This window comes from Vulpes lagopus, chromosome 4 (assembly GCF_018345385.1).
Source record: "Vulpes lagopus strain Blue_001 chromosome 4, ASM1834538v1, whole genome shotgun sequence".
In the NCBI taxonomy this organism is placed as follows: Eukaryota; Metazoa; Chordata; class Mammalia; order Carnivora; family Canidae; genus Vulpes; species Vulpes lagopus.
This window is the reverse complement of record NC_054827.1, coordinates 16,690,962-16,702,993: the sequence shown is the minus strand read 5'-3', so window position 1 is coordinate 16,702,993 and position 12,032 is coordinate 16,690,962. Positions and strand designations below refer to the sequence as shown.

At 37.3% G+C, this 12,032-nt stretch overlaps 1 protein-coding gene across 1 annotated transcript; it reads left to right on the top strand.

The window, feature by feature from the left end:
- Positions 1-9,601: 9,601 nt before the first annotated feature.
- Positions 9,602-11,707, top strand: LOC121488680 (cytochrome c oxidase subunit NDUFA4-like). Its single transcript, XM_041751032.1, has 2 exons — positions 9,602-9,752; positions 11,219-11,707. The coding sequence occupies exons 1-2, from the start codon at positions 9,602-9,604 to the stop codon at positions 11,545-11,547; spliced, it is 480 nt and encodes a 159-aa protein (XP_041606966.1). The 3' UTR covers positions 11,548-11,707.
- The last annotated feature ends 325 nt before the right edge of the window (positions 11,708-12,032 follow it).

The window sequence follows — 12,032 nt, the reverse complement described above, 5'->3', positions numbered from 1 at the left end:
CCACATCCTATACCTGTAAGTCTGAAACTTAGTCCAAATTAGATCAGAAACTGAGGATCCATGAATATTTAATTTATACGTTAGTGCCCATAGCCAAAATGAGTTGAATAATAACAAAAATAATAATAAATTTAACAATTTCTTCTGTTAAAGATACTTTTATGAAATTCTTAAAATATATCAATGAGATAGCAATTATTATTACTTCCATTCTCCATCCCCCAAAAACAACCTCAGGGAAATCAAGTTGCATAAATGCAAATTCAAAATTGATGCTCCTGGGGATCCCTGGTTGGCGCAGCGGTTTGGCGCCTGCCTTTGGCCCAGGGTGCGATCCTGGAGACCCGGGATCGAATCCCATGTCGGGCTCCCGGTGCATGGAGCCTGCTTCTCCCTCTGCCTGTGTCTCTGCCTCTCTTTCTCTCTCTCTCTGTGTGACTATCATAAAAAAAAAAAAAAAAAAATTGATGCTCCTACTACACAATTTTACCTCTTATTGATTTTTTATTTTTTATTTTTTACTATTTTACCTCTTAATCAGATTTTCTCTTACAAGATATATATTTACTTTACTGATAGTATTGATACATGGAATTCTAACGTGACATGTATTCATCTGTCTCCTATCTTCCCAGACATAAAAAAGTAAACCTACCAATAATGTTTATTTCAAAGTAAGTGACCAGCAGAGACCACTTATTTAGAATAGATTCTATGGAAGAGAGGGGTGAGGGAGCCTGAGAGAACTGAGATGGTACATAAAAATAATTTCTTAAAACAGAAAAACAGAACAAGTTCCCTAAAACACCCACTGAATACTTCACAATTTTGTTTTATACAGGTCTTATCAACAGAGACTTTTCTATAAATAAGAGTCCTATCATATCAATTCTATTCACAGAAAACAGGATCAGAGATCTGAACCAACTAAATACAATTATTTGACTCCAGACACCAATGAGCCCTGAATAGCCAAACTTTTTGGTTATTACCATTTTAGCCCATATCCTTACAATCTTATTTGGGTCTTCTCTTTCTCTATGTCCTCTGCACTATTGGCATCCTCAAGAGTTCCTACTTACTGTCTCTACTCCCCTCTCCCACTGCATGAACCCAACATTTCATCAGTGTTCAAGCAAACTCAACTCCACATAAATCTTTTCAATTTTTCCTCTCACCACTGTTAAACATTTCCTTAAATTCCCTTCTACTTTTTGGGATAGACAGAAGAAAAGGAAGGATGTAACATAGAATTCTATTATTTTTAAAAAATTGTATTTGCTTATTTGAGAGAGAAAGAGAGTGTGTGTGCACAAGCTTGCACAAGCAGGGGGAGGGGCAAAGAGAGGAATAAGCAGGCTCCCAACTGAGCAGGGAGCCTGACATTGCAGGGATGGACCCTATGACCTGAGATCAAGACCTGAACCACAGACAGATGTCCAACTGACTGAGCCACCCAGGCGCCCCCACGGCACTCTATTATTGACAGGAAAACATAAAAAAAAAAAAAAGAAAAGAAAAGAAAAGTGAGAATATTGATCCCTGGATATGCAGAGATATATTTCATCTCTTACCCCACTAGGAAGAAGGATGCCTTGATATCTTGCCCCTCCTAAAATAGCAGCGTCCTTGATTCCTCACCTGGTTTACTGGCAGAAGCTATCTGAATGATTTCTTAACATAATTAGGATGGCAGCTATATTTACGGAGGAAAACTTCTTCAAGAACCTAAGATTGCATCTGTGGAACCTAGTAAATGTCTTGCTTGGAATTATAATGTTTTTAATTAAAACTCTTAATTAATTGAAACACTAGAAAGCTCATAGGCATCTTCTTTACTCACAACGTTCTTTTTTTTCCCTCTACCTTCCACACAGTGCCTAAGTCAATGCAGTTTTCACAATGAGTACTCAAAATATATCATATTTGAGAGTCTTTGTTATTTCTGTTGAATGAGCAACACATTTACTAAGGCCAATTCAAAAAGGATTTGTACTTCACTGATGAAAAAGTAAAGACTTTTCCTGCTATTTCCCTCAAAGAGTATTCACGGAACAATTTTTAAGAAAAAGTATCACCAATAATCTTATCTAGCATTCAGTGGTACAGAAAATGTTTAAGTTATCACCAGCATCTCACCCTTCCTTTGCTTTAAGATGCTCAAATGTGTGTATAAATATCTAAATAAAAAGCAAACTTAAAATAACCCTTCATAATTTCTTCTGTATCTGAAGGCAAGGAGGAAAAACATCATAACTTTTAACTATCTTAGGAATTCCAGAGACCTTTAAAATGTCTATAATAATGGCTTGAATTTAAATAGTCCAACATTTTCAAAACACTTTAATTTACTTTTGACTTTTTAAAAAATTCTCACAACAATCCAATTTGTAAAACAGAACAAGAATTATTAATTACTCCGACAAGTTAAGGGACATGCCATAAGGATTCCTTTCTTACAGGTAGTGAGTTAAAATTTGTCAGAGATTTCTTTGCTTCCGATCCTCTGATCCTTCTACTGTATTATGTCACCTACCTCTAAAAGAGGATGATGCTTACCATAAACCTATATCAAGGCTGGACTGATTATTATGAATTATTGATGTTTATCTTCAGTTCACTTTTATTCTTTATGTGTAAACCGCTCCTCATTTTCAGGCTCCACCTACCTCTTAAAATTCTGTCCTTATGTTGGACCTGGATTAATAGGTCCTCCATTGCAAGGCTGTTCCTACAGAAATGATCATCTTATTTCTTCCCCCACTTCCCTTTATGATATTCAGACAGAATTAGACAGAATTAGGGGCCAAGCAGAATTAGTGGTGGGTATGGAACACCAGTTCTTGTGCCTTAGACACGGTAGGCACACTTAAGTATGGGTTGAATGGACTTGAATCCCCACTGCTTGGAACATACTGCCATCTCATGTGGAAATTTTGAAAACAAATATAAGCTGTTCTCATTATGACTTATTACAACATTACTCTTCCTTTTCTTCCTAACTCCCCAACACCGCTGAACAATAAGCTGCATTTTTAGCAGTGATGGCCCACTCTGACAATATTGCTCATAGGATTACATCAGAAACCCCAAGGTCAAGTATGAAGTTTGAACACATTTTCCCCCCAACTGGATATTTCTCCAAAGAGAAAGAATATCCCTCCCTCTTTAGGCTCATGGGTTACCCAGCTTTGTATCACATTGCATCTCAGCAGGAGTTTTTAATGCCTTCATCCAAATGTGACAACAAGCAGAATTGGTAGGCTAATTGCAGGATGTAATGGGAGGGTAGATAATTTCTGCAAAGATGGGTTTTCTATAGACATAACCACTTTTATGCCACTGCTTTCCGATCTGTGACAATAGGACCTCCAGACTAGGTTTGGTCTGTGGAGGTTTGTTTTAAATGATATGGAAATATCCACAGACTATAAGGGATTGCTGAATAAAGTGAGCATAAAGAAGACAAAGAGAAGGAAGAGAAAAGGAAATTGACTTTTATTGAGCACTTCCTCTAGGTCAGGCAGTTTATATACATTAATTCTCATCAAGTCCTAGAAGTCATTATGAATATCCTTATCATGTTAGTAAAAGAACTGAGCTTAGAGAGGCTAAATATTTCCCACAAGCACATTAAACAGTAAATTTCTGTGTACACTTTACACTTTAAGAGTCTTATTAAATAGGTGTACTCTATGTACCTTGTGATGGTGGCTGGACTGGAATCCCAAGCCCCTTGTCGTCCTTCTCCCATAGCCCCTGAATATATAAATGGTGCTTTGTTGCTATGTGTACTATTAGGAGATAGGGGCCAAGCAGCATGGGACTCTTGCAATCTTGTATACAAGCCAGTGCTACTACTTTATAAGAAAACTTATTGGTTCTTCAATATTTAATCCACTAAGATGAGATGAAAGATGAAGATACATCAAATATTATATACTGGGACCTCATCAGAATCCAGCAGCATAACACACACCTGGATAGGAAGTAATGGAACCCAGAAAACTAGAGTCATTCTCTAAAATGTAAAATAATTTTTAAATTAAAAAGCCTTATAAATGGATTAGCTTTGTGAATTCCCAGTTCAACAACTGAGCATCTAGTCCAACACCCTTATTTTCCACACTCAGAAAACTGAGGACCTGAGAAGTGAAATGATTGGCCTCAACATTCAGTTGTTAACTGCCACACACATCTATTTTTCAAAGCAGACTTCCCAAGGATGTCAAGGTGCCCTTCAATAATTGCGGGACCACCTCTGCAAACTATCATTATGAAGATTAATTATTTGTTGAACACTGATGGATCTGGCACTGTACCAGGCATAAGGAATATGTACTCAGGGCTCGAGAGACACACAACCTAAATCAGAAAGACAAATCGATGTTTTAAGAGCTTACAGGGTGATTAAAACCTTGAAATGTAAGTCACCATGTTCATATTTATGAAAAAAAATGTTATTCTCCCTTTTCATTGCTTTAACAGCTCATAAATACCACTGAGATGGGAAGGATGACAATAAGAGCATTTGTGAAACTGCATGCAATTGCTTGAGAACATTATTCATTTTAGTGAGTTTATTACTGGACAGCTGTTTACAAATTTAGGAGCAGATTGGTCCATGGATGAATGAATTTTGGTTGAAGAAACAGGAACATGAGGAGCTTTTGAGGTCCTTGCTGATGATATTCATACTAACCAGTGTTCCATAATTTCCCATAGGGAGCGGTTGGATTTTTTCACATCAGCTGATAAGTGGTAAATATTTTCTGAATTATCCTGAAAATGTATAGGATATAAAATATATCTTTATGGAAACCAAAAGTTCAGGAGTTCATGTAAAGTCAAAGGGGGGAAAAAGTTTTCAGACTTTAGTGTTGAAATGCAGTATGTTTTAAAAATCTCGCAGGCTATTGTCTACTTATCATCACCATGTAACATTCATCTGGCCCATAATACCAATATCTTAGAGTCATTTTTAAGTGAAAATGAGTTTATTTTTGTAAAACAAAAATAGCTAGCACAATGCTTGGTACAACATAGGTACTCAAATAATACAGTTATCATGTATCTCACTTTTGTTATTCATCAGTTTAGGAGTGCTCTCCTCACAGAGACTTAAAGATATTGTTCTTTGTAATGCACCACAAAGAAAAGAGTGTTTGATTTGAAACCCAGTAAACATAAACCAGCACAGTGTATTAATTTTTCAAAAGCTTTAAATTCATTGAGCCTCAGTTTTCTTATTGGAAAAAAAAAAGAATAATAAAGCATAACTCAGAAGGCAGTTGTGAAAATCAAATAAGGTATTACATGTGAGTAAAGGACCTGGAACATTATAGTTATTTTTTAAAATGTTACATATATTTAACTGTGTGCTAATAGGTCACATTTTATTATAATTATTTGTCTATTTCATCCATGTCGTTGTAAATACTTAGAGGAAATCCACTGTTTTCACATCTCCATAATCCCAGTGCCTGAGTAGTAAGTGGTTATTAATTTTGTGGAGTGAATAAATGTATATTTCATTTATTACTCAAAAGCAACCACTAGAAGATTAGAAGAGCTTTTAGAATTATAATAAAGTTGACAGACTATAGGTTGTTTGCATTTTAGTTTATAAGACAGCCCTGATTTCCATGCCATACACAAGAATTTCTTCAGTGAAAGAAAGAACACTAAGTGGAAAAAACAAATATATCTAAATCTCTGGTCATCAGTTCATCCAACCATTAATTCAAAAATGCCACATGTCAGATTGTGTAAAACCTTAGGGATAGGATAGTAAACAGAACAGATTTGGCCTCTACCCCCATGGAGTTACAGTACAATGGAGAAGATAAATACTAGTCAAATGATTGACAAAATAAGTGTAAAATTACAACTTTGACAACTGCTATGAACAATAAGATTAGATATGGAAGCATATGTGAAAGAATGTCTGATGGGACATTTTTCCTTTTGTCTTAAAGTTTTGCCAAGGTCCTCTTGGGTGATAACTACATGGATAACAACTGATCGATCACACCTTCTAAGAAGGAACAGGTAGCCCAAAAGTCTCTACGAATCTTAATCACTTACCTCTCAGCCACATAAGTGAGAGCTAGAAAGTAATTCTGAAGGAAGATGCAATGAAAGAGAGAATTCCTTTTCATGGGATTCACAGTAATGAAAGTGCTGTGGCATTTTTTCCATTACCATTCTTGCTCCCCACAAATTCAAGTCAAATATATGCCCTTGATGGAGACTGGGGTTATCTGCATTAGGAGAGACTTGAACCTCACTTTAGGCATGGATGCTAAGCTGCAGAAACTCGTGAGTGCTCCCCCTACACTTACAAGAAGAGAACACTAGAGCTACACTGGCATTCTTGAGTGTCTCAGGGTTTACATCAGGTTGTACCTAGTGGCTGAATCTTGAAAGCAAAATACTGAAGATAGGAAGAATGAGCAGGAGCAGGAACAAGCTGGACTGCCACAGATAGGGTTCTTGTGAATGGAGTAGATATTGCATAGCTAAGCTTGCTTCATCCTGGAAGGAACTCTGTGATGATTGATTTTATGTGTTAACCTGACTGGATCACAGGGTACCCAGATATTTGGCTAGACATTATTTCCTGCTTTCTGTGAGGGAGTTTCTGGATGAGATTAGCATTGAAAGCAATAGATTGAGTATATGGGTGGGCATCATCCAGTCTGTGAAGGCCTGCATAGAAAGAAAAGGCAGAGCAAGCAAGAATTTTCTCTCTAATGCTTGACTGCTGAGCTGCAACATTGGTCCTCTCCTAAGCTCAAATGGGAATTACATTACCATCTACTCTAGTTCTCAAGCCTTTAGCCTTTCACTGAATTACAAGCATTGGCTGTCCTCATCTCCAGTTTACAGATGGCAGATTAAGACTTAGCCCCCATAATCATGTGAGCCAATTCCTTATAATAAATCTCAATCTTTCTCAATAAATAGATATAGATAGAGACATGAATGTGGAGATATATAAATTCTATTGATTCTATTTCTCTGCAGTACCCTGATCCAATCCCACTCAAAAGGGTCACCTTCAGAGACAGGGAGTGGGATTTAGAGCAGGAGTTGAGAGGAATTATCAAATGATTATACAGAAAGAAAATTGCATCTACTGAGGTAAATAATATAATTTTTTCCATCAGCAGTTACTCCTTTCCTAGGCCCAATATTGTTTGTGTCTGGCCAATATTATTTTGTTTCTTAGAGAAGAGGGCTAATTATTTGAGGTAAAATACATGCTAAATATAGTAGACCTCCTTGTAAAATAGAGATATAAGTAGTTGGAGAAAAAATTAGAAATTGAATCACAGAAGAAAATGATTCATTAGTGATTTGAAAGTGGGACAGTGCAGGATGGAAACAGGGACCAGAGTTTAAAAGAGAAAAGAGGTGGGCAGAAATAAGGAGGTCAATTCTAAATGAATGTTTTATTGATAAAGAAAATTATCCCAATTATCGAAATGATTTCTCAACAAAAATGAAGAATTGATACTCAGTGAAAATATTCTTGGTCTCATTAGTCTGGAAATTGATTTTAAAAAAACTGGCTTTTTAAAATTTAATTTACAAAATACATGTTCATATATTATCTAATCCACTCTTGAAGTAAAGATGGAGTGACATAGGAGAGCCTATTAGAAATTCTTGCCTACCCAGAATAAAGAGGAGCATCAAGGACTGAGGGTAATAAGAATTTGACTTCAAAGGGGGGAGTCAAATGGAGTTTCTCTGGATGGCTCTCTCCACAGATGGCCTTGCATTTTCTAAAAGAAGAATACTTTTAAGGAGACTGAATTCTACTGGTGGCAGTTGTCCTGCTTATCGGAATTCCCTAAAATCCTGGCCACTTCTGGTACAAGAAATGGCCCTCCGATAGTGGTATCGCTAGTCCTGATTTCTGGGTGGCTTGTTTTATATCTACAGTAGCTCCTCTCAATTCACTGCTTTGGGTGATTTCCCAAAATATGATATATAAATAGTGTTAGTTTCTTGTACCAATTTATTTATTGATTAGCTCTCCCACAGGTGAGGAAATGAGAAACCATTATAGGCATATATAAAACCTGACAACTAGCCTACTTGGACAGAATTTTGCACAGTAATCTGCTTTACTTCTCACACTGGCATAGCTGTGTCATACACTGAAGAAATCTAAATCATTTCCACCACATGCACAGCATATCACAATGTTCATTGCAACCTCCTTTATCAGGGAAGCTAATTATATCCTGAGTATCCTGAATTATTAAATTCAAACACTGTATTTCCACACTATATCTTTAAGATATGAGTATCATTTTCTTTTCTCCCTCTATTTTTTTGCACAGGTTGTGGCCTTGAAATATCTATATTCTTAGTTCTGTCCTCCTCATTCCCCTTACAACAAGCCCTCCCTTCTATTTGCCAGTTTTAGCCATCAGCAGTAACTCCTCCTTTCCTGGGTCCATTCTACCCTGAGAAACTTCCTCTTTAATCACTTTCTCCCATTATCTGTGTCCTTGGGTAGCCCTATAGAGTCCTTAAACTTCTACACTGCATTCTTTTTTTTTTTTTTTCCACGTAAAAGGAAAGTTGAAGGCAAAGAATGACATGTGATTAATCACATGCAAATTCATGCATGTCTTTTCTTTCCCCCAAAGCATTCTTTCATGGAGAAAACCCAGATTTTTAAATTGAAGGCATGGTAGCAACTTAAGTGTCCATTGTTCCCTTATTTCTAGAAAATGTATCAATTGAGCCAGACTATGCTCAATGTAGAATGAGAAATAACAATTAGGGCAGCCGCGGTGGCTCAGCGGTTTAGCGCCGCCTTCAACCCAGGGCGTGATCCTGGAGACTCAGGATTGAGTCCCATGTTGGGCTTCCTGCATGGAGCCTGCTTCTACCTCTGCCTGTGTCTCTGCCTCTCTCTCTGTGTGTCTCTATGAATGAATAAATAAATCTTAAAAAAAAAAATAACAATTACATTTGAGGAACTCTACCATATGGAGTGCAGATAAACTATCACAAGAAATATCATATGAATTGAATAGGATAAACCTCAGGAGAGGTGTAAAAGAGAACTATGGGATATTGAGTAGAGCATATTGAATAAAGATCAAGGCATTCTTTAGAAAGAGGATGTGTTTAAGATTGACAGAATGAATAGTAAGGGAGAGAGAGAGAGAGAGAGACTGAGAAGTTAGGGAAGTCATTCCAGGGAGAAAGTAGGCGCAACAAACACTAGGTATTGGGGAATAGCGAATAATCAATTTTGGATAAACATTAAAATAATGGAGTGTAGAGAGCATGATGGGGTCACTCATCTCAAGCAGTGATATAAAGATTCAGGAAAGCAGCCAAGGGCAATGAGCAGAGAATAGATATAGCTAAAATCAGGATATGCCGGTGGAACTGCTAATTAGCAAAGCCAAAAAACGTGGAAGAACCGAGAAGTGATCATCATTAGAACCAAAAGAGGCCTGGAAGGGCTAAAGACTGATTAAGTTCTCTCGAAAGACAGGACTTCTGCAGCAAACCGTCAGATTCTCTGGACACTGACTCTTTCACATCTGACCACGTAGGAAAGGCCATGGCCACTGAATGCTCTGCGAGATGGATCCCTAACTGTAGCAGAGATACTCCAAAGCTTGGGCATAATCAGCAGGAAGTGCGCATAGCAGACCCAGACCAGGCTGAGTCCTCATTTCAACTGCACGCTTACCCACCGACTTTTGCATTTGGTTTGTTCCCTTCTTACCCGTGTATTTTGTTTATTATGTGGCTTGGCACTGTATCTTGTCTTATGTGTGTATGAAGTCAACTTGAATGCCCAGTGAAGTGTCACTGAGTTTGGAATCCCAAGCTTGTTACAATTGTGTGAATCCTGCTTTGTGAGTGAATTAAGCTGACATCATGGAAAAACACAACTTGTGTTGCACCTCTATAGCATGCATCTAACATGGAGTAATAACATACAGCAAAAATGGCCACTGGAACTGTGTCATGGAGAGTTGAGTGTGCAAGAACATTTTCATAAAATTGACAGGCAGTGATAGCCAGTTAAGGTGTTAGAACAGAAAAGTAGCATGATCAAAATTTATCAATCAGCTCATCAAACTGAATAGAGCAGCTCCCTTCCTCCACAGAGAACACCTTCCCATCCCACTGGATGCCTGAAACCTCAGATAATACTGAGCCCTAAATATACTTTTCTCCCTATGTGTACACACCTATGATAAAGTTTAATTTATAAATGAGGCCCAGTAAGAGATTAATAAAGATAAATAATAAAAATAGAACAATTATAACAATATACTGTAGCAGAAGTTTTATGAATGTGGTTTCTCTCTCAAAATATTTTATTATATCAAACTTACCTTCTTGTAATAATGAGAGACAGTAGAACGCCTATGTGAAGAGTTGATGCAGTAAATGAGGCAACATTGCAAGGCATTGTCTGGCCACTGTTGACGTCTTGACGCTACGTCAGAAGGAGGAACATCTGCTTCCAAGCCAGGTGCATCTGCTGGTTATTGAAAACAAGGAGAATTAAACCACAAATGAGGGGACTACTCTACCACTATGATAAAAAATCATTACGGTCAAAAGGTTTACCAGTGTTCTAGTAAAATAGATTTGTTGTTGGGAAATATAACATTTCATTTAACCTAAAATCCTGCCTAACAGGGTATGTGCATTACTAATATATAATGATTATATAATGTATAGAGATAGTCGCTTAACATAGCAAACTCACTGGACATAATGTGACTGTTTTATGATTCAGAAAGAATTTCAGATACTTGCAGCTTTTCAAAGTCACTACTATAGTTGTTTACAAGTTAACAAGGACAGTTTTGTGAAGCAGTTTAGATAAACATAGCTTGCATTTATTTTTTCTAGGTATTAGCCAACAACTGCAGCTGGATCAAAATTATAGACACACGTCAGTTTTGCAGACATAAAATTTTAATTTTTTCCATAATTCAACTCAACTTAGTCTGCTAAGCTTAGCTTCTGCTAATATTGAAAAGACCTGAAGCTTGTTACTTCAAGATAACACAGTCATTTCTGGTTAAAAATTTAGACTCTCTTAGGTAAACATTTAATCAAATTTAATATTTTAGTTTCCCACAATTAAAAATTTAAGCCTTCTATCTGGACTCCTTCCCACTCTTAAAGACATTTTCCTTTTTCTCTTTCCTAGAATTTGTCCAGGGGCTAAAGGATTATAAGAGGACATGCATGGTTTTTCCTTCTCCTGCGCGGGAGACCTCTGCCACAACCGTGTTACGCCAGATCATCGGTCAGGCCAAGAAGCATCCGAGCTTGATCCCCCTCTTCATATTTATTGGGGCAGGAGGTACTGGAGCAGCACTCTATGTGTTGCGCTTGGCATTGTTCAATCCTGATGTTAGTTGGGATAGGAAGAATAACCCAGAACCTTGGAACAAACTGGGTCCCAATGATCAATACAAGTTCTACTCAGTGAATGTAGATTACAGCAAACTGAAGAAAGAAGGTCCAGACTTCTAAATGAAATGTTTCACTATAAAGCTGCTTAGAATGAAGGTCTTCCAGAAGCCATCCACACAATTTTCCACTTATCCAGGAAATATTTCCCCTCTAATGCACGAAATCATGTTGGTGTATTGTGTTGGGGTTTACACTGAATAATAAATATCTGAAACTTGAACAAAAAAAAAAAAAAAAGGACATGCATGTTGCAGAGGAGGATACTGACCTTCAGTTCGTGTTCCCACCCCCCATCTACTAAGAAATCTAAGCTCACTTGATTTTGAAGTTTCCTTCTTTAACACTATTGACTCTTGGCACATCCACTGTGCTCTGATACTACTGGGACCTTAGTCACTCCTCCAAAAGACAGCAACTCCTGGCATGGATTAATTCTCAAAGATTCTCTGAAGATCTACAAAATATTTCTGTGACCCCTGAAGAAAAAGGAGCTTTTCTGCCTAAAAACACCATGCAGACATTCCTGATCACTGCAGCTGCTCATA